At 39.8% G+C, this 23,925-nt stretch overlaps 1 protein-coding gene across 1 annotated transcript; it reads right to left on the reverse strand.

The window, feature by feature from the left end:
* Positions 1-10,429: 10,429 nt before the first annotated feature.
* SSTR1 (somatostatin receptor 1) lies at positions 10,430-14,145 on the reverse strand. Its single transcript, XM_072338900.1, has 2 exons — positions 14,033-14,145; positions 10,430-13,908 (listed from the first exon to the last, which is right to left on the reverse strand). The coding sequence occupies exon 2, from the start codon at positions 13,694-13,696 to the stop codon at positions 12,518-12,520; it is 1,179 nt and encodes a 392-aa protein (XP_072195001.1). The 5' UTR covers positions 13,697-13,908; positions 14,033-14,145; the 3' UTR covers positions 10,430-12,517.
* Positions 14,146-23,925: the final 9,780 nt, after the last annotated feature.

Here is a 23,925-nt window from a genome sequence, read left to right on the forward strand (position 1 = left end):
TTGCTGCTCTGTTTATACTCCATACAGTATTCATTTATGTTGTAGCAGAGCAACCAGTTCTCCAGTTATAAGTTTGATGTCGGTGCAAAACTTGGTTTCTGTGTGCAATGTGTGGGTCCCTTATGATCACACATGGTGCAGGCAAGCTGCACGCTGAGCTAAGTGCTAACGTGTCTGGACATAGCATGCAGATCCCAGAGCAGCTGTTTTCCATGGTGTCCCTTGAGAACAAGGAAAGAATTCACACCTCACACCCACTTCTAAGGAGGCAAATGCTTCCTCTGTGATTTCCCTTTGGATTTCTCAGGACCGGGCTCCTCCTGACCACAGGACTCACTCTGTGGTATAGAGTACTGATGCTCATCATCTGTTATTACAGTGTTGATTTCCAATTAAAGTAGCAATGCTGAATATTGCTTCAAGGCTTTCTAAGTGCAGTAAGAAGCGGGTAACTGGATCTCATCTATGCCTTGTGGGATATGGGTATATTTCTTCCCTTTGAGAAAACATTAAGATTGAAAATGCCATTTTCTAAGCACCTATTTTTTTTCCCTCCCTTTAAAGCTGACCTTTTGACTACTATTTTCTTTTTCTTTTTTTCTTTTTTTTTTCACTTTCCTTTTGAGTTTGGAGCACTCTATTTCAAACAATAAACAGTGTGATTATAATTACCTGTTTTTCTTGCAAGCAAAGACTTGAAGATTAATCTGGTATAAACATCTGCTAAGGATAAAGTTTGACCCAGCATGAGTATTTTTTTCCCTCTCCCCTTATGATGATAGGCTGTAGCCATATGGGAGGCTTCTCTTGCTTTTCTTAAGGAGATTCCAGACTTTTGTGAGCCATCAAGCTGTCTGTAGCCATAACTTCCACTTAATTACGACAGCAACTAAATCCAGCCAGGTCAGAACAATGGTTGCTACAGAGCTGTCTCACAGTTTGCATAGTTTTCTAATCTGTTTATCTGACATTTCCATCTCAGAAAGACAAGCATTTTTTCAGTTTCAGAAGGAGGCTTGATTCAACACTGTGATGTGAGCAGATATGGAATGTGACTGAGTCTCTGATGCCTCTTCTATACTGCTCTCATTACCATAAGCATCACTTTAAGCAGTCTATTCCAGCACAGTGTTATGGAGCTTCATGCCCCTACAATTGGCTCCATGAGCAGGTAGCGAAACTAACTAATAAAAACCTCCTTAAGTTATTATTTCTGCATTTTTCTCCCCTTTTCCACATATCAGATGGTGGAACTCTTCATGGGATGGTGCAACCACTCAGGTTCATTTGTCTAAGCACTAGAAGAAATGGATTCCCTGTTTCAGTCTTAACCAAGCACGCAGATAAGTGCTGAGTTAAGTGCTTGGATTTTTATTTATTTATTTGTATCCGGATTTTACTCAGACTATTCAGTTAAAATGCACAGTTTTGCACCCTTACAAACCACTCCTGTCTTGTTTTAATTTCACCCTTAGCAATGGCTTCCTGTGAAATCACATATTGATTTCAGAGTTCTTTTTCTTATACTCAAGATTGAGGATTGAGCATTAAATCATCCTCTTAGACACACACCTAAAAGACTATGCAAGGATTCTGTTGTTTTTCACATCTTATAATGTGACTCAGTTGAAATCAGATTATTTTATGCCTAAGGACGGAATCCATCACACCAGATAAAGGTATCTCTAACAGCTCATCTAGCATCACCTTCCTTGCAACCTACGTAGGAAAATACGTACGTACAGGTAGCAATCTCATTGTAGAATAGAAGCTGAAAACAGGAGCAATGAGTTCCATCCTTGAATGGGAATTGATTGAGCACCTGGGGAAAGGACCCGGTCAATCCTTGGGGCACAGGTGAAGGCAGTTCAGCTGTGTGACTGGAAGGGGTGGAGGCTGGCTGCACCTTACTTAGAGCCCATTTAAGGGCTGACTGCTGTTGGGGGTGGATCTCTTTCTAGAGCTCTTTCCCTGTTGCAGCTTTTCTCTGTGAATCTGAAATCTTTTGATATGGGTAAGCAATCTTTTTCCCTTTATAGCACCTTTCTTCTGTCATTACACCTTTGGTGAAACACCTTTTCTCATCATTTGCTACAATCCTGAAAGTGCTGTTTCTCCAGATCAACTGAAAAGTGCTTGGGGAGGCTCCTTGGATTTAAATGTCTGTAAAACACAGCTCTAAAATTAAATCAGAAAAATCAGCAAAGCGCAGTCTCCAGCAATGCAAGTCACTTTTCTGGAAGCAACTCACAGTGTGATGTGTCTCTTCCAGGTATGGCTAAATGCTTATTATTTTACCAAGGCTCTTGTTGGTTTTGCATACTAGAGATTCTTATTTTGTCTCTCTGAATTGTTTAACTTTTTTTTGCAGTCAGCAGAATTAAAATTTAATTGGACTTGATTGGTACCTGGGTGGGTTTGAAATGCTATAGATGGTAGAGCACACATTTCTTTTCCCTTTCTTCAGTGATTCAGATCAAGAGGTAGATGGCTTGGAAGAAAGGGTGAATCATTTTTGCTTTCCACTCTCCATTTAAATTGTGGCTTAGATAGGAAACTAATAACTGACCTGCAACATGTAGTGCTGGCTCCTATTATGGTGATTAATCAGCTGTAAACTGGTCAGATTTGGCTTGCTGTTTATATTCATAAAATGTGTCCTGTTGCCAGTTACTAGATACGCTTTTTAGATTTTCTTAATTTCTCCAATTTTCTTAATTTCACCAATGACTGGTCAAGCATTGGAGGACTGGATGTGAATGTGAGTGGGGAGTCATCTGTTTGTTATCAAGCTTTTATTTTTCCTTGCTTCATACTGTAAGCCAAAAGGGCAGTTTCACTGTAGGTAGAAGTGAAGGCAGAGACACAGTGGTGGTTCCCCACCTACTATGTCCTATCCCTTCTGCCAGTCCTTTCACACTGTTAGTCTGAGGCAGAAGGATGGATGAAAGTCAAACGGTGTTATGTATTTCATGGATAATGTAAAGAGCAAGAATCCTGTAGGACCTGGATGAGCTGGGGAGAAAGAGATAAGAAAGTCAGGCAAGTATCCATCTTTAACATCTTCTTGCTGCATATTTCTTTGTTTGTTATTCAAAATGCAGTGGTCTGCTAACAAATAAAGGATTTCAGTCATTAATCAAGGAAAAGCACGTGGCCTGCAGGATGTCAGGAGAGTGAGATTTGTTTTTTTGGAACACAACCAGCAGCTCTTGTGTTTTGGATTGATAAGAATGGTTTACACTGTTCCCTGCTACAGAACATAGGAATGTAAGAACAGATAGTTTGAGTGAGATTAAAAATCACCTACATCAGTAATCTGTCTCTGACAATGGCAAATGGTCTTGGAAATACAATAAGAAATCTGACATCTCCAAGTGCCACTTCTGCTAGTTGCTCTACCAGGTTATACAATGAGTTTGAGGCTGAGTTTGTGACACACTTGGTAGTCTTAACATTTGTTTGTCTAAGAGTTTGGATCCAATTTATTAGTTTTTGGCATACAACAAACCTGTATCAATTAGCACCACAACTTATTTATACATGACATGGAAAAAATAGACCTGTTTATCTCTTTCATTTTCTGCACTTTTGCTATATAGTCTTTTGCCCAGCTCTGTCCCAAGAAGAGGAGACAATTAATTTCCTTTTTTAGAAAGGATTCTATAGATATGATTGTTGTTTTAAATTTTTTGTACATTTTCTTATACTGTTAGATTCCTTGTGAAATCCAAGCTTAGAAACAACTGGGGAGGCAGGTAAGATTTGGGGAGGCAGGTTTTGTCTTCTATGTCAGTTTAACACCATTTTCTGGTTTCTAAAAACAACCAACATAACCATCTGTTTGTTTTGACCACTGCAAAGAACAGTGCTGGTGTTTTCAAAGAAATATCTGTTTTTTTCCAGATCATTTATGAGAAATTTGAGCTGAATAAGCCCCAGGAGAGAGCCCTGTGGTTTTCAGCAGGTTTTATCGCCATCGATAGTGCAGCTCTTTCATTACAGAATTCCCTCAGCACTCTTAGGGGAACATCAGCATCCGCTGATGGTTTTGTACTACCCTTTCTCTGATTTATTCCAGAACTCCTTCAGATTCTTTATTCTGGTGGAGTTCCACAGACCCATGGCTTCTTACTCTTCCATGAAAAGAACAGTCTATAATGAATACAGACAGTAAGATGCCTGCTTTTTTTTTCCTCTATGTCTCTTTCTTCCCAAAACATTCTTAAATACAATTGGTATTCATGAGCAGTGAGCATGCTGGTTGGTTTCCTCCTCTTCTAGATTTTTCCAGTAATAGTTACTATCTCTTTATGCAGATGTTTCTTTTTTTTAAATTTTCTTTTTACTTTTTTTTTTTAAACCGCTTTAAATGTTTATTATTTATTTGCTGAAGTTCATTCTTTATTTTGTTTTATTTGCTGGTTTCAACTCCAAATTAGGTACTTTTCTATTGTGTGTAGTTTAACTTTTGATGGGTAACATGCACTGTTCTCCTGTTGTTAAATAATCCTGGTGTCACCTGCAAGCTTTTATCTTTTAGTTGTTCCTAGCAAGCCTTTAAATTTGTATGCAGTTCTCTGCTTTGAAATTTAGCATTAGCATAATGAATTTTTTTTGCTTTTTTTTTTTTTTTCTCCTGAGATTGTTCATTTTAGCTGTGTTGCAGTCAATGTTCAGCCAAATACTGTCCATTTCTTAAGGCAAAATTAGGATCTGTTTCTTCTGTTGTCAGACTAATTATGCCAAGAATCAGTGAAGATGTCTGTAATTTTAGTTACCATTCAGCCTATTGTGATAGTATTCTACTTTGGTTTTGTTTAAATTTTTTCTTCTCCAAGCAAGTAATGAGTTGTGTGTATGTGGTGTGTGCAGCTTTTACTCAGAATGCAAACCTCCTACATTTCGTAGCAGTAAGTGGTACGTAAAATGATTTAATTCTTCTTTAATTATACCTAGCCACTGAGATAATGAAGCAGATTCAGATCCATTTGAAGCAACTCTGATGTCCTAAGAGAATACTTATTCAGAACCATGCATCTTAGTCTTCTTAAGTAAGATTAAGTTGATTTTCATTCTTTTCTAGATTCTGAACGTTACTTGGACAGGGAAACCATATATAGCAATAATATCAGGGCATTACCATGTTCATTATGTGTTGCTCTGCTCTATACACAGTGACATATTAGATAATCTACACCTTTTACATCACAACTCCTCTTCTACTTGTCTGTACATCAGATAGTAATGAGTGAGCTTTTATTACTTTCAGATAAACTGTTCACACTAATGCTGCAGGCATCCATTGCAATTACACAAATCTGATTTAGATCTCTAAAAGGACATTCTACTGGATGAGCTGGCTTGTTAGTCAAAGCCAACTTTGCTGTAGTAAAACAAAAAACCTAGGTTTCAGTGCATTTTCCTCATTTGTGTTTAAAAACAAGTATATATTCTTGAAGAGAAGAAGCTTTCCTAGTTATATCTGAGATTGTAGGAATTGTTTAAATGAGCAAAAATCTGTCTGGTCAGGCAAAGCACTTCTATAAACACTGGAATCTATTTAATTTCAAATATGACAGACAGCTATTCTTTGCCCCCAGAATATGTATTATCCATGAGACTTTCTTCCTTGCGTAAGAAGCTTATTCTTTTACTTCAATTTAAATCTTTAATCATTTGAAATGTTCTTGAATGAGTACAGAGGAGCCTGAAATCCTCCATAGATCAGAAAATCTGCCTTGAGGAATGCAGCTTTATGCCTTCTTGGTACATTAAGTTCTAAGTTACAGTATCTCTGGAGAGAAATAGATCAACATCACCTTTTATGTATGTATGTATTTCTCTCATGGGAAATAGTTTTCACAATCATAGCATCTAAGATGCTTTTAAATTCTGCAAATATTATTCTGTGGTAGTGAAAGAATGGACAAAAGTGTTGTTTTTGTCCTGTTGGTATAGTGATCTTTGTGCTGAGTGCAAATTTGGTTATACTTCTTTTCCATTTTAATAATGGAAGGAAAGAAGCCAATGAAATCGTATGTATCTGAAAAATAAAAAACAATCTAACATTTAAAGAAAGTCTGCTATCTGTTTTCTGTGTTGCTTTCTTAAGCTTCTAGTCATTCCATAAAGCACTTAAATTATCACTTGGTTCTTAGAAAAAGTACCTACATGCTTTCTGACTTTCAGAAGCAACATCCAGCTTTGTAAATAGCAGCTGACATCGAAACATAACTTCATAATCTTTGTGGAATTGAAAGTTTATGTATTTTTTTTTCCATAGCCACTTCTGTTTCTGATTCCCTCTTCCTAAGACTGTGAACTCTCCTATTTGGTGCTCAGCTGTGGCCCGAGATATCCACCAAGCTGACCTTCTTTCACATCTGTTTTTAAGTATCCAAACAGTCTTTTGCCCTGTTGTAAATATACTTGTAATGTTCTGCTTTTTCTTGTACAACATCTCATGAAACAACCTATCTTCTTTTCTACTGTGAACAGTGGGAATAACAGTGACAGTTAAACATGTCCCAACATGTTTCCCATGCCTATTAAGTTGTCATGAGACAGACATTTGCCATAAGTTTTCTGCTTTGTCAGTGGGTGAGGATTTTGTACCATCTTGCATTAGCATGAGTAATAGAAGGTGAGATTCAATTTCTTCCAAACTCACGGTGTGACCAGTTAACAGCTATTGATCTAAAAATTAGAATAAAGGATCCATCAGAAAATCAATTTTCTGTGCTTCTCATCATTCCTTTCATTGAATTTTCTTTCATTCATTCATTTGGTCTTGCAAACAATTTATGTAATTAATTTATGTGACTTTAAGGCATGAACCTGGGACCAGGCCAATCTGTAGATGGTGTAGCCATTTACAGCCTCATTGCAATGAGTTACAGATGCTAGTCAAGAATTTTCAGTGAGCAAGAATTTTTTCTTATGAAGATGCTTAAGTTTGTGGAAGGAATACAGAATGATATAGGAAATGTGAGGCATTAGATGATAAAAATATTTTAGTATCAAAGTTGTTCCAGGTTTTTCAGCTTCATAAAACTTAAGGCATGTGAAGCATTAGACAATAAACATGTTTTAATATTTGAATTGATTTAGTTTTTCAAGAAGATGTACAAGGCTCCTTAAAAAAAAATCTGCTTTATAATGTTGTAGAGTCTGTTTAGCTTCTAGAAACATCTCTTTCTGATATACAAAATAATTCTGCTGTAATGTTAGGAAAATAAACTCGCTAACACTGGTATTGATTTTCTGCTCAGTAAACCAGTGCTTTTCGAATTTTTCTTTTATCCATGGATTGTCTCTTATTGACTGGAGAGAGGAACAAGATCCATCTACATCTGTATTTAACGAAATTGGATGGCAGAAAGATTCTTTAGCAAGTACTGTGATAGCAAAAGTGCTTTTTGCATTCAGTTTCAATGTATTATAACCTATTCCACCTAACTAAATGAAGTAAAGACTATAATCATAGCCTCCTTTAGCTTCCTGGTTTAGGTCGCAGATAGAAATGGCTGAGGAAAGCTGTGGTTGGCTCACGTAGGCTTGGGGAGTTTTTCTCTAAAACTACAGCTCTCTAGTCCTCTCAGATGGCAGCTCATTGTGACCGTTTTCAAATTCTATGAACATCAAATGGGTATCTTCAAATGCAGCCACTCCAGATCTAACTTTAACATGATTTTCCTCCACGAGCTTCTTTTCCCACTAACTCCAACTCTTCCAGCCATGGACTCACCTCTGCAGCAGGATTGACACTCCCATTTCCTGTGCACATCAGAGCAGCACAAAAGCAAAGCAAGGACTTAGCAATACCCATGTAGTAAAACAGCACTACCTGATTGCCCGACAACTGGAATCTGCTGCATTTTCAACTGTTCCAGCTGATCAGCAATCACTTGAACGAACATGCCTTTGTAAATGCAAATATCTGCAAGTCCTGCATAGATCAGGTGAACCCAAGGCCCTTGGCTTCCCTCAGCCTGTCACAGAGACATTACTCAGCACTGTTTGGCTCTGAGAAGCAAAGAGAACTGCAGAACCATTGCAGGAGCTCAGAGCCTCCCCATCAGTTGCTACATTCGTGGCTGGGTAGTGCCCCAATTACAAAAATAGCAGTCGTCACAGCAAACAGCAGTTCCCCAGTCATAAATGTGATAATACTGAGCTGTTACTCCACAGCTCTGTTCTATGCATTGTGGACCTTAGATCTTAGCCCTTCCTGCTAGGGAGCTCAGTAACCTACAGAGGGACATTGCAGAAAAATGATATTGCGTGGTACAAGAATATATGCAGAAAAGGCTTATTTGAAATGGGAAGAGTAGAATGGGTCTTTTGTACATTAATACTGCTTTCAAGGTGACTCTACATGTCATAGGAATGATAGGCAAATAGTGACAAATGCATTCAGTTCAAAGTGGAGATGAAACACCATGCAGTTCAGGAGGGACACGTTATCCTGCTTTGCTAAAACCAGATTTTAGGGTTTTGGTGAAACAGAGTCAGAAGATATGTTTTGTGGAAAAGCATCTTGTGAAAGCTGCACTTGATGTCTTAGCTGGCTGGTGAAATGCTTTATAATGCTTTATAATGCTTTCTGTTTCCTCTGTTCTTGGCTATTTCTCTCTATAACATAAAATATAACATTTTAAAGTATGATTCTCTAAGAGAAATCAAATTAGTAAATTACTGCTTCTTCCTGTGTCTTAGCTTGCAGTTATCAGTCCAGTGAGGTTCTGCGTTAGAGGTGGAAGCCATGAATCTATAATGCAGTAAAAAGACTTTATTCTCCTCTAGAGATTCAGTTAATATTGTTTGTAGAATCCTGGAGTTAGGTAAGGTTTCTAAGAGAGGAAGTCTAGAACACTGGATTGATTATTTGACAGACTATTTTTTGTTGTTTTTGTTGTTTCTGGGTCGCGTGGTTTTGTTTGTTTGCTTATTTATTTGATTGTGGGCTTTTTTATTGTTTATTTGTTGTTGTTTTTTATTTTCTTGCATTTACTGCAGGATTTTAAAGCTTCCTTATTGCACTTCTAGATCTAACTACAGCACTTCTTGGAAATATTAGTGAGAAAGAAGAGTAATTTCACACTTGCCTTTCTCTTAGCGGGAAAGTGCTGCAGAGGAGCCTGTTGTATGCACTAGGAAAACCCATGTGAAGGTCATTTGCTCTGTATGCGTAGGTGAACTGATCCAATCCACCTCATGCTATGCAGAGTTAAACAGGCTAAACAAATCATAGCAAAAGTTGCTTGGGATACAGCAACAGAGGACCAATTTCTGTGATGAGGAGGTGTATAAAAGTAAAGATTTTTAAAATATTAAACTCCTAGAGGAATATACAGCAACACACTGCTAGTCATAAACTATGATTTACCTGTTTGAAGATGAATTTTGTTATGGCTGCAGAAAGAGACAAAATGTCGTCAAGAAATATGGCACTGTTTTTTGGTTTTTGTTTTTTGTTTTTCTTCCAGTGAATTAAGCATAACATATAATTTCCATATGAAATCCTATAAAGTTTCATTTGACTTTTGGAAAGTACTTAGTAGCATTCTGTTTGTTTTCTGGTATGTGACACTATTTCACAAGGACAACCTATTTTCTGGTAGACATGTCCTAAAAGTTAGGATAATAATACAGAAAAAATCTGTTTCCTGAAGCAAAGTAAGAGTGATTTGCAGCATTTGATCACCTTCCCCATTGCCAAAGTCAAAACTCAGAGTGAAAAGCAGCAGGAAGAACTGTTAGTTTGGGATAAGCAGGTTGTGTTTCCAGCTGAAGCTACCTGGAATGTTTCAGGCAGCGCCACAGCAGAGCAGTGCTGGCTGCATGGCTCTGCACAGGAAAGCCTGCCATCTGCTGTGCCACCAGCAGACCAGCTGCTCTGCCGCCTGCGGGCAGCAGGCCCCTGCTCTCTGTCTGGGAGAACTGAAATTAGAGCGCCTGTGCTGGAAGGTGTGCAGAAATCCATAACAACTTAAGGCAAAGATTTTTATTCACGTGGTTGTTTTTTTTTTTAAGTGATAAACCAGGCTCACCTTCTCATCAAAGCTGAATATCAGATCTCTGAATTACTGCTCCTTCAGTTTTGCTTCATAGCACCTAATGTTAAACAAACCCAGCAGTAGAATGTAGACCGACTCTGTTTAGTCTAATCCGACATAATAGGATGCCTGTGTGAAAAAGGAAATGTATACCGTTTTGAAGAGATTATAAGTGAGTTTCTAAGTGAAGCTCTACAAATAGCACCATGTGGCAGCATGGGGCATTTGACAGATGTTTAATTCCATGGAAAGTTAAATATGCTTATTGAGAGATTTTGCTCTATTTTTCCCTGTATGTGCATGCAAATCATTACCGAAACTCATATCTGTACACTTTCTTTAAATGAAGTCCACTGAGAAGTAAAAGACAAGAAACTGTACACTTGTTAAAGCTTTTCACAAAATGTTTTAATAAGGATGTAACAGCTTCCACATCAGCAATTTTTGAACTAAACGGAGCTGACTCAGAGTCCAATGAAATGAACTAGGATTTCTTCTCTCATTTCGATGGGCTTTGAATCAGGCAACTTTGAAATACTAAATTTATACATTCATTTAACAGTACCTAGTTTTTGGTGAAAGAAATGCACAAAGTAGTCTCCTGCTTACTGCTGCTGAGCAAAGTTAAAGGTACCATTTAACAAGAACTTGCAGTACGTCCACCACCAGCTACTGGATGCTTCCAGTGCCATCCTCTCCCTCAGCATGGCATACACTTCTACCAGCACAGGGCTAAGGGTGTGCTGCTACCCAGGATTTTTCCCAGTCCCTTGCTTCAAATTCTCACCACAGCACTGAGCTGGAGAAGTGATTTGTCACAGCTACCGGGATGCCTGCCACTGTGTGAAACTGTTAATACAGGTGGTAGAAAACAAACCGACAGAGCTGCTTGTTTCAACATGGTTCATCCTGATGTGTGCAGCTGGGATGAGGGGAGCAGGGAGAGAAGGGTTTGTTTAATCAGCTGTCATTTATCAAACAGTCTATGGGAAAAGTATTGTTTCATAGGAGGGGGAAAAAAGAAAATCAAAGAGTTTTTTTTCTAGGGAGAGACAATGTAGATGAAAGAATTAGAAAATGTTACAACCTTTTTCTCTGAAAAGAAGCTTTCTTGAGCATTGCCCCTTTTAAAAGCACTCTTGCAGGTAGCCACCACAGACATAAGTACACAGCATAGATTGCTTCAGAGAAACACATTCACAGCACATTGACAAGAATAAAAATAAAAAAATAGAACAAAAAATCAAATAAAAAGACACCTGACACACTAAAACCAACACTTCTCTGAAATGAAACATTCTGAAGCTCTGGGCCAGTATATTACATTGGCAACTTATGATTCCCATTTTATCTCTTTTTAGTGCAACAGAAGAAACTGGAGCTAGGGTAATAGCTATTGTCAAACAGCTACTTTTCTGTCAAGTATTCATTTAAGAGCCTGGTGGAGATTTTGAACAAAATCCCCTTTTTCTATGTCAGTTAAAGTGACTTTGTGGCTACTCAGGTCATTGAAAACTGTCTCAGTCCCTTCATCTCTGTTTCGTGGCCAGCGGAGCAATGCAAGACAATAACTTCACAGTCTAGTGCTCCCCTTAAACTTTATTACTTGCACGCTCCGTCACAGGGAGGAATGTACTCACACCTCTCCCAGCCCAAGACTTCCTCCTGCCCCCAGCTCAGCTCCATCTCTGTGGGTCATGTACCCATCACCTTCTGTTACTGGCATCCTGCTGTGAGTTCTGAGGCACTGCAACAATCAGGTTCCTTTCTGAAGAGCTTTTCTGCTTTGCTGCCTCTGACATCAGCACGGAGACTGAGCCCAAGGAGATGGGAGCTGTCTGAAGAGCAAAAGCTGCTCCTTTTTTGGGGTCTTTTTGCTCCCTTTTTTTTTTTTTTTTTTTTTTTTTTTTTTTTTTTTTTTTCCCCCCCCCGTGGAGAGGCAGGGAGAAGCTGCTTCCTGGGAGAAGGCAGATGTGTTCAGAAGGGAGCTTTCCTAGCATTTCTGCTCTCTGACTGTCAAGTGCCTACCCATGGATGCTGAGCAGGCTTACTACTGTTCAAGGGGGCCTGAGCCTGACCTGAGGCAGGCTCTGCTTGGTGGCAAGGGGTCCCACCAGCTAAAGGGAAGGAGAGGGAACCTGTACAAAAGGGTAGAGTTTCTGTTGGACCTGCTTGCCAGACAGATAGGGCTAGCAGAGCCTGGATGCCAGATCCTACGCATGGCAGTTTAGTAAGGGGGTGTCAAAGCATCGGCAAATGCACCCAATTTCAAAGGAGGCAAGGGGAATGGGGCAGCACACCAAGGATGTGGGGTTTTCTTTGCTTCCTCTTCTGCCAGACACTGCTGTCAGTGAGCTGGATCAAAACCCCCCTCCCTCCCAGCCTCCCCATGCCACAGCCTGGCCCCGCTCACCCTCCTGCTGGGGGGCGTTGGGGCAGGAGGCAAGAATGCTTCCTCAGAGGGTAGTAATCCTGGAGGTGCACGTGCCATTCCTATACATGCTCCCTGACTCCAAGTTGTCTGGGGGAAAGTCCTCCACGCTGTATGCCCTGCTCTTGAGGGCAGTGGCATAGTAGTCGATGGGTTCCTCTGGAGCATTGTCCATCCAGCTGAGGCAAAGCAGTCTCTGGAAGGACCGCTTGAAATTGTCTGAGAGGAAGCCATAGAGGATGGGGTTGGCACAGCTATTGGCATAGCCCAAGATGACAGAGAGCTGGCTGATGGTGGCATCATCCTGCTCTACAAAGACATTGACCAACTGCACAATGTAGAAGGGCATCCAACAGATGACAAAGACCATCACCACCATCATGACCATGAGAGTGATCTTGCGCTCTGAACGTTTGCGTTGCTGCCAGCCAGCCTTCAGGGCCACCATGCGCATCTTGGCAATGATGAGGATGTAGCAGAGGCAGATGGCCACCACTGGCAGCAAGAAGCCCATCAGAAAGGTGTAGACCACAAAGACCACCAGCCACCTCTGGGTAGGCTCTGGCATGAGCATGTTGCAAGCCACCGTTCCATCGCTGTTGGCCGCTGTGTTGGAGAAGATGATGATGGGCAGGATGATGAGGATGGAAAGCACCCAGACACCGAGGTTGACCATCTTAGCCACAGTGGGCCGGCGATACCTGGCCGCCTTGATGGGGTGCACCACAGCGATGTAGCGGTCCACACTGAGCACAGTCAAGCAGTAGATACTGGTGAACATGTTGATGGCATCCACGCTGAGCACCAGGCGGCAGAGCAGAGAGCCAAAGGGCCAGTGGTGAAGCAGGGTGGAGGTGACCAGGAAGGGGACGCTAAGCATCAGCAGCTCATCCGCAATGGCCAAGTTAAGGATGTAGATGTTGGTGGCTGTCTTCATCTTGGCGTAGCGTAGGATCACGTAGATGACCATGGAGTTGCCGCACAGCCCCACCAGGCACACCACAGAATAGATGAAAGAGATGAGGATGGCGCTTCCCTGGGACTCGCTCAGGGTGCTGTTCGGGGCACCAGAGGAGTTCCTGCCGCCCGAGTCCATGCCCCTCGCCTCCGCCTCCTCCAAGGCGCCGCTGGCTCCGCTGTGGCTGCCGCCGCTGTGGCTGCCTGCACCGCCCGGGAGCCTGGTGCAGGTGCCATCGGGGAGCATACCCCGCCCGGACGTCCCCGCTCCGGCTCAGCACTGCTGGCTCCGGCCGCTCGCCGGGCGCAGCATCGCGGCGGGCTCCCGGCGGGCTCTCTAAGGTGCGGTGCTCCGGGCGCGGGGACGGACGGACGCGGCTGCCGGCGCCGCTCGCTCCGAGTGCAGGAATCGCTGCTCCCCGGCTGGTGAATGATTAATAGGCAGCAGCGCGTCACCGGCTACGAAAGGAGGAGGGAAAGAAAAAAATGCGGGAGGAGACGTTAGTGGGTGTCTCTCCCCACCTCCCGCCTCCCAGCCTCTCCCCCCGCCCCACACCGGCTGCTCGCACTGCCCCTGCCCTACGCTGTGTTGCCTCCTTTCATCCTGAGCTTCTCTCCCGCTCTTCACTGGCTCCAACGACGTCAGCATCTCCTCCTGCCCCTCCGTGCTCCATGGCATCTGGGTCTCGGGGGCACCCCGAGCAGAAGGACCATGCTTCCCACTCTAGAACAAAAGCCTGGGTCGTGGATGGGAGGGCAGTTTTCATCCCCACACAGCTGCTGCATTCTCCTCTCCCTGCACCGTCCACATTGCCTACTCCACAGAGCTGCCAACATGCACGGCACTGAATACATACTCTACAACCTGGAGCTGTGCACTGCCTGGAACTTGTAAAGCCTTCACCTCCCACCATCACACAGCTCTCCACCTTGTTCTATCTCACCTCCATCATCGGACATCAAATGTAAGTGACATCCAATACTTTACAGCCCTGCTCTCCCTGCTATGTCCTGAGCCCTGCCACATTCTCACATTCTAGCATACCTCTGGCTCTGAGCACCAGTGTTCACCATTGCTATCTGCACCATGATGGTGCCAAGAGCATCCAAGCTATCCTGCCATGCAAGCACACCATCTGTCCACTCTTCTGTCCCCTCACATACTGCTTCCATTCATGGTATTGCTTCAAATGGAACCATCACATGCTAACTCACCACTATTACACACACACACCCCTTAATACTGCACTTAAAACACATGCATATCCCTGACAATGATCTACAGCCACAAAGTGCTTCTACACACTGACCCATACCGTGCTGTTTCGTACACACACCCAAATCCTAGACAAATGCAATCAAAACCAATTGCTACTCATGCTGTCATGCCCAGTCAGACACTGATTCCTCATGCATCTCTTCCATGCCACCAGCTCCAAACACACATTGACCCCAGCAGCATGCCCTAGAACTGCTTTTCAGCACTCTAGGCAAACAGTGGTCACTTTCACATCCACACCTCCTTCCAGGCATTAGGTCTCTTCGCTCCGTACATGCAGTCACTCAATGCAGTCTGCTTTTATATTTACATATAACCATTTTGCCAGCTTCCAAACACAACCACCACCTGCCTGTCCTGTATGAACCAGACACAGTTACTCACTAACACGTACACCATACTTGCTTACTGAATCAACACTCCCTCAGCACATACACATACAAAAGAGGAAAACAAAACCAATATCTGCTTATTTTGTCCATTGCAGCTACTTGTATGTGTGAGCACATCTCACCTTTATGGAGATCAACCTGCTTCTTCAAATAAACTCACCTATTAGTACTGCCTACTTTTCCAAGAACAGCAGTTCCATGCCACACAAATATCACCACAGTTTATCTGTCCCTCACATCACTATGCGCAGCATCACACATGTGTCCTCGCTACCTACTCTCTTCATCATGCTTACCCATCACCCCCTGCAGTTCACAGATCTCATTATCACTTTCTTCCCACCCTCACAATTATACATATTATCACTACCCACCAATGTAATATGCAGATATACCCCATCAGTTCGTTATAATCCAATATCACTAGTAGTTATTTCCAACACATAAATGTAATCTTGCTGATTATATGATTTTCCTCATGTCAGTCATCACTTCCAAGCTATATACATCTTGACGCAGCAAAGGAACAAACGTGTGCTCTTTGGCACCTTGTCATAGGCATTATGTTTAACAAATACATCCTCTTGCAGATACCTTAAGGAAGCTGTTTCCTTTTCTTCTGTGGCCAAGAAGAAAAGAGAATGAGGATCTAAATAAAATTTTACCCAGAAACTTAAAAGTTTAAGATAAAAACAAACAAGTTAAATAATAATAATAATAATAGTAATTAGAAAGAAAACAAACAAACAAACAAACAAAAAACAAAAAACAACCACCCTACTCAGTTATTAGTAATTGCACATCGTTATATTTGAATTATATTCTTCGTGGCTTCTAGTCATCTTGAATTCTTGTTCTGTTTATGTTCAAATATAGAAATGTCTGTACTGAGTCACCTTTACAAACAATATCAACACTCTAAGGACCATCACTGTATATGACTGTGTTAGCTAGATGTTAGTGCACCTGGGGATGTCATGCAAATTTTCTTGAGAAAATTCATCCGTACAGTTTGGGTTTCAGAGGTTGTGTATTCTCACATGTTAGGATCAGAACTTCCAGTATACTGTGAAAAGATTTATATTTAACTGCACCATGCAGAATCTTTATTTGCAGTATGCTATCTGCCACTGTTCACATATCCACAATTACATAAATTCAGCTGGAGAATGATATTCATTAAAATTTATATTCTTGGACAATGTGAATCAGCTTTCAGTCACCGACATGAGGAGGAGCTTAAGTAAATAACTGCAAACCCATCAACAAGAACATCTGGTTGATTGCAGCACTTCAGTCTTTTTGAAAACCTATAGTTCAACTATAATCCAATTTTTGTTTACGTGAGCGTTTCTTTTAAGGCATTTTTATGTACAGAGTGTTGCTTAAAGGATTTCCTTGTTTCATGTTGTTATAAATTGGCATTTAACAGTAGTTTCACTATGAATCTGAATGCTTTTGTATTGCTCTCTGTGAAGAGCAAAAAGGATTGATTCTGAGACTGATTTATAGCAATGTCATCAGCACAAAATGTAAGTTCTTGTCTTCATTGCCCTCCATTGTATCTGCATATGTATAAACACAGTCACTCATGCAGGTATTTTAGACACTTTCTTCATGATTTGGCCCATGTTAATCAGTGCAAGCAGTTGGCTAGGCCCTGCACCTGATGAACAGTAAACACAGTTCTATGAAAATAAATTTGGTCAATGTTCTTTCTTTCTTACTGTGAAGATTCAAAACCAGTTACCTGTAAGCTGTTACTCCTGCAAAGGTACAAACCTCATTAGGTATCGTATACATACCTGGTTGATGCATATGTCCAGAAAAACAAAACATTATTGTAGTCATCATTATAATGAAATGTCATGTGCACAATTTATAACACTTCAGGATTTCTGTGTCTCCATTAACTGCAGCTTTTCACAGATAGGGAAAATTATATTCACTTCAGAGAATGCTGCCATTTTCCAAAAAGAAGTTGTTTGATTGCCTGCCTTGTCATTTGTACCAATTTCTCTATCACAGTGCATATATTTTACTGATAAATTCTAGATCTTTACCAACATTCAGCCTGCTACTGCTCATGATTCAAAAGTGAATATTTCAAACCTTAACTACATGATAAAGGAGCAATGCTTGAATAGAAATGAAGTAGTTTATTATCCAAATAATGATATAATACCATTATAAATATCAGCATTGGCTCATTACTGCCTCACGAAATGAAAGAAATAGATGGCAGTCGAAATATCTAGTAAAGAAGAAATTCTGATACATATAAACCCTAATATGGGAACATGCTTAGATTTTTTTGATGGTTATATTTTTAACCTAAGGATTTCACTGTTATGAATAGACTAGTGGTCTCAGTTTGTGATTATAAAGGTCCTGCCACAAAAAGGGGAAAGGTGGCTTGACCATCTCAACACAGGCTGTAGGTCTACCTAGGATGCATGCAGATGTATTTCAATACATATTTTTTTTGTAGCAAGACTTGCCTCCCCTGTCAGAGTGAAAAATGAATTACCTCCAGAAAATCTCACTTCTGGGCCATGCTGGGCAGCCTAGACCTAATGCTTAGTGCATGCCATGAGTTAGAGTTAGGGTTAAGAAAGGCAGGAACGAAGCCTCTAGCAGCGCAGATACAAGGTGAGAGGACAAATGATGAAGGAGACTGCACATGGTCGTTCCTTTGGGTTGTGGCTAGGCATCTCAGGTACAGCTCATCCCATGCCTAAGCTTATGTTTAGAGAAAGGAGAGAAAAATCATAGATTCACACAAAATTCTAGGGATTGGAAGGGATCACTGGAAATCAAGTCCAGTGCCCCTGCTAGAGCTAAATTAGCTGGCACACATACTTCTTAGTCTGATTTGTTAATGGAAGGTAATTTTGAAGAGATGGGCAACGAAAATCAAAGAGACTGTATAAATCACAGCCACATCACCTTGTGGTTTGAACTCCAGACAAGTACATTCACTTTTGTACTAGCCAATAGAGCACTTCCTGCTCTGCAATTCATAGAATAACAGAATTGCTTGACTTGAATGGGACGTTTTTGAAGATTCGTCTAGTCAAACTACCCTGCAATGAACAAAGACATCTCCAGCTAGATCAGGTTGCTCAGAACCCATCCAGACTGACTTTGAATGTTAAACTCTCCCACCTGGAAGCACCCTACAAATGGCTCACAAGGCAGATACATTTTCTGTCAATCAAGATGTATTTCATTTAGTGTCACCATGCCTGGGTTGTTGTGAGAACAATAAAGGAAGCAGCTAAGACACTAAAAAATAATCTTAGGATATAGTATTATGTATTTTAAAACATGGGAAATACATGAATAATTTTCATCAATATCCTTCAAATTATTATTGCTGTAGTGGTGCAGTAGGCTGTGAAAGATCTCTACTTTTTATAAGTCATGAAAATTCAGGAAATTCAAAAGAATTTTTGTAGACTGAGTCATTTTGATGAGGTTCCACTGAATAATTCAGTTAAGTGTCTCCTGTTCAAACTACAGATACCCTATCCAACATTGAAACCAAATGTTTCATAAATCTTGCTGAGAACTTAAAGACTGAATGATTTTTACAACCATTTATTTCTACAAAATAGCAAAATATGATATATTTTCAGTAATCAGTTGAATTGTAATCTGTTACAGTTTTGTTATAAATCATTCAGTACCCATATAGCTTGCACATTTTTGGGAGTCATACATTTTTCATGACCTTTTTTATTAAGACAGAAAATTTTGGGCTACTTAAACCACTCAGATGTAAATTCTGTTCTTGCTTTATGAGAGGTATCACTGGAGTCTGCTGTGAGTCAGCAGAGATTTTAACTTTGCAATGAAAGTCAACATATTTTAAAATGGTTTTCTTTTAATACAGCTGTTGTATCTGAGATGTCACAATTCTGATTATCATTTTACTTTAGCAGAGCGTATAAACTTACATCTTTTTAGTTATGGTTGACAATCCAGTGCAAATTGACAGATGGGAGTGATTCATTCTAATATTATGTTAGAAAGCATTTTCTCCTAAAAGGACAATTTTGTCTTTTGAATTTTACAATTAATTGAGAAATTAACATCTATTCTGTAGAAACAGATGTTTTAAACCAAATTGATCAGAGAAAGTGCCAAGCTGTGGCTTAGTGAACGCACAAACAATCCTTTGTCTCTCAGTCCAGATGCATTTATCTGCATTTATCTCAGATTTATTTGCTGAAAATATTAAAACCAAATGGTTGACAAAAACTCTGTTGCATTGCAATCCTCCTCAGTTCATCACTTTTTCTAGTGTAATGATTGATAAACAAAACAGAATACCATTACTGAAATCAATTATCTGGCAAAATCATACAAGAAGCTGCTCCATTCCAGTATTTTCTCAGAAGAGCTGAAGGTTGAATACATGTGCTGTCAGCACACTCCCCATGTTCTCAAAAGTGAGGCCGCTCTAGCAAACAACATGAGATAGAGTGCCAGATTGTGATCTCATATACACTTTTCCAAATTTGAGTAATTATATTGACTTGTAATTAACTGGGTTTGAATTGATGTATCAGTGGCTGGGATCTCAATTTTAATCGTTGCCTCCTTTAGGAAAATTACTTGGTGGAAAGTTGCCACAGCAGTAGGTGCAGCTGAATATATTTTTGCTGTAAAGATCATCACAGACAAAATATATTTAACAGATTTTCATCAGGCCTAGTTTAAACCTGCCTGGAGCAGAGCAGATATAATATTTGAATTTAATATTATTTTACTGCTTGATTAACTTGACTGTTTCTAAAGAACTAGGGAACTGTATATGTTGCTCTAGCCAGAAAAACAATAGCCAAGAAGTGATTCTCCCCAGATAATATTACATCATTCTATGCTACAATGCATGATCCAATACAAAAACCTGTTGCATTAAAAAGCAAGAGAGCTCAACTCCCCACCTTGAAGGAATTGAACAAAATTCTAAAGTATCAGTGGCAAGAAGATGCGTGTTTTATTTTTTTGCTTGGAAGTAGGGTTATCTTCAAAGGGGGAATGTCTTTGGCTAGTGAAGTTTCCTGTGCTTCTATTGACTTTGCTGAGCATGCATTATTATATTAATTGGGTCTTGTCTCTGAGGCTTTATGGTATCAGATATTCCAATCAGGGGCAGAACATTTCTTCGGACTGAGTTACTAGTCATTATTATAGCACACCTAAGCAGGCAGGGCACCTTGGTGTTTCTTTAAAGGGAAGGAAGCATGGATCTGTGACTGGGTTCCCATGGACATGCATGGCATTTGAAAACATTCAGTGTTCTGCTTATAACCCTGCTGACAGAAATGATTTCACTGTAATTATCTCACCTTTGCAAGATTTGTATAATTTCAGGTGTAACTTAACTTTTGAGTAGAAAATTGGTATGCAATTACATTTTTGGGTAGCATTCAGACACTGCAGCTAATATAGCATACTTCCTGTGTAGAAATAAAGTATTTGCTGGTTTGCAGTTTTCAGATAACAGCCCTCTTGATCTCAACCAAGACTGTCCAATGCGGTTCTGAGTATGCAGAGCTGTTTTATAGGGAGACAGTATTTTCTTCAGAGAAATAGTCATGAAACTTCCACAGGGATTTGAGAGATCTATTTATTCTCTTTACATTTAGCACCTATAAAATCACAGCACTTCAAGATGAATGATAAATATCACTATATTTAAGCAAGAAAGAGTTTTGGAAATAATTTACTTAGGCTGGACACAAAAATAATCTTAAAAGAAATTTCACACAGTGAAGAAATATGCTGTTGTTTGCAGCATTTTCCTTTACTATGTATAGCTGTGCAGGATGAAATATCTCAAATTACATAGGGAAAAATGTGCAAAACCCTATTGAAGCGAACAGGGACTCCATCCATTACTCACAAAGAAAAATTTTGTCCACTCCATCTGACAGAGCAGCTTCTCATATTTCAGCTGCAGAACAGAGTTGTGTTTACTTATTACCTCTTCACTGAAAATGAACAAGGAAATGAAAGTAAATGAAAACTTGTTAAAATTGTCATTGTCAAATGGAAATGCCAAAAACCCCTTTTGATGGACCAAACTCACAATTTATTCACAAATTCACTTTGTAATCCCTACATCAAGGGTGCTACATAATCACTGTTTTAATTCTGTGGGCAATTCTATACAATCTGTAATATTCTACTTGCTCTTGCTTCTTTCTAAGTGTTGGTATAATTTTACTTATTTCCTGCTGTGTAATCTTTGGGGTTTGGGAATTTTTTCATGTGATAAAAGTGACTCACTATAAACTCTTTGTTTTGGAGAACGGCTTAATCTTTAAATAGATATATTCATGTGAGTTACAAGAATGGCAATTTTTCATCATTCAAGCAGAGATAGAAATGTGCATTCAAGGAATATGCAAATCTTTTGAAATAATTTAGGCTTGAAATCACGTCTGTAAAATGGAAGTTTCCCAGTGAGTCAATGGAATATTTCACAACTGATTTAAACCAAAACACTTGTGACACTCAGAACTTTTGTTACTGTGTCTATAAATGCACAGCAGCAAATAATTATTGCAAATGCTAGTTGATGGCCAATGATCACCTGATCCTTACCTTCTAGCAGAGCAATTCCCTTCAGTGTATGCTGTAATCTGGTAACCATCAGAGCAGCTTGGTTTGGAAATAACTCAGATATCTTTGCCAGCCTCTTTACAGTAATTGTTATGTTTAAATGTATACTGTTTGGATACTGTTTGTCAGTGCTAAGTGTTTATTTTGGCAGGCCTGGATACAGGCAGAGAATAAATATTAAAAGAAATGTATGAGCTAATGGATGAATAATTACAAAAGGGGTGGACTGGGGAGAAGAGGAGGTCCTGTTAGCATGGCATTAGCTTTAAACAAATCAGGAAATACCATTCTGATCAAAGCCAACTTATAGAATCACCATAGCTGCCTATGATACCCGGTTACATTGTATTACTTATTTCACCTGGTTTTTGGAAAATATTCTCAGTGTATGACTTTTCATTTAAGGGTCTGATGATCTTCCTGATGGAAAACTCATTTCTTAAACTCCTGAAAAACATTTGTATAGGAAACAGTTATTTAATTCACAGTAAATCTTGTTAAAAATTGAAGTCTCATCACAACCTGTTTCCTTTTACTTGTGAGCAGCAGGAAGATGTTTTTATCATGGAAATGAGGAAAGACAAATAAAAGGAAATATGTCTGTGAACATCTGAAGTAGCAGCGCACATCACATAGAGACAGCACAGAAGCTTGTGTTCACTGAAGTTCAAGTCCAGCTGCAGGATGAAGATTAACTGGAAATAAAAAGCATAATCCTAGAATTACCTTTGGCTATCTGTGGTACTTGCACATCTCTGAAGACTGTTCAACATTTTGGGTGCAGTGTTTTGCACATCCAACATTCGTGCAGTAAAACAGAAGGCAATCTCTTCCAGCTTGATATGATCAAGGGATTTTTGCAGTTTTATTTTGCATGTTTTATTAAGCAGAAGGATTTTTGTTTAATTTCCTAACTGATCAGAAAAAAAAGGTGCCAAAGGCCGGTTGTTTTTTAAGATAGAGCTTAATAAGTTAAAAATAAATAAATAAAAAATAGAGCATTAAAGTAAAAACATACAGGGAAGAAAATACAGATGTAGATTTATTGCAACAATAAATAAAAAACAATTGGTCAGCACTGTGTGAAAAATTCCACCTTCTAATAAACAAACGGAAAATTCCAAACAGTATTAACATTAAAAATGTTTCAGGTAATGACTCTCTTCAGAGCTGAAACCTGGCTGCTTGCAGATACCCAGGTATTGAGACCTCTGCAGTAATTCAACACCTTCATTGATTCTTCCTGCACTGGAAGACCATCTAAAATCTTCTGGGTATGAAAAAATAAAGCAAACTATGGTGTATAGCATGTAAATTCACTTCTCAGCTTTGTAGTGTAGGCAGAGGTCAAAGGAAAGCTTCATGTAGGTTGAAAACTCATCTGTGCATGTTGAGTCATGGCACTGTTGGTCATTTCCATAAGTCATTTGCATGAGGTGAGCCATTTGTCATCTTCCCCTCACCTCTATTTAAAACCAGCTACTTTTTTTAAATTTGTCATCTATGCATCTCCTTTCCTTTTGACAGAAGAAATACAAAGTTTTGTTTGATTCCATCATTCTATCTGCAATCTACCATTGCATTTATCTAGTTACTGTAATTTTCTAACAGGAGAGGCATTATGCAAGATTTAAATATATCTGAAGGGGAACATGACTAGGTGAAGGTCATGAAGAAAGCAGGGATGATAAATGGTTGTTTTATCTCTATGTCAGAGTCAATAATGCACCTAATGTCACTCTGTCATCTCCAAATGCAGGCTAAGTGTGATAATATACGAATGAAATACGGGAAAAAAGAGACTCTTAAAGTACACACTTTGGTTAGACATTCAGCCTTGAGCTCTTGTGTTAACAAAAATACATCCAAAGAAAATCAATGCAGGTAGCGTCTGTTCTTACTTTCCTAAACAAATGATTCACAAACTTTTGGATTCTCTCAGACTTTGTCCTTTAGTAGTGGGAGAAAGTTTGCACATTCCCACTCCTTTTCCAGCTCTTCTGAGAGCTTCAGAATCACTCTGCTTGTCTCTGTGAGCGATACTGGTAGGACTCCTTCTTTCCACATGTCTATTCCTCCTTCCCTTGTCCTTTTCACCCTTTTTCTCATCCCTCTCCTTGTTAGCTAATGAAAGAACCAGTTTAGTAGCCTCTCACTTTATCAGAA

Source organism: Excalfactoria chinensis, chromosome 5 (assembly GCF_039878825.1).
Source record: "Excalfactoria chinensis isolate bCotChi1 chromosome 5, bCotChi1.hap2, whole genome shotgun sequence".
NCBI lineage: Eukaryota > Metazoa > Chordata > Aves > Galliformes > Phasianidae > Excalfactoria > Excalfactoria chinensis.

Bases quoted from the DNA above. Each gene is read 5' to 3' on its own strand.
- SSTR1 (XM_072338900.1), bottom strand. From the start codon at position 13,696: ATGCTCCCCGATGGCACCTGCACCAGGCTCCCGGGCGGTGCAGGCAGC.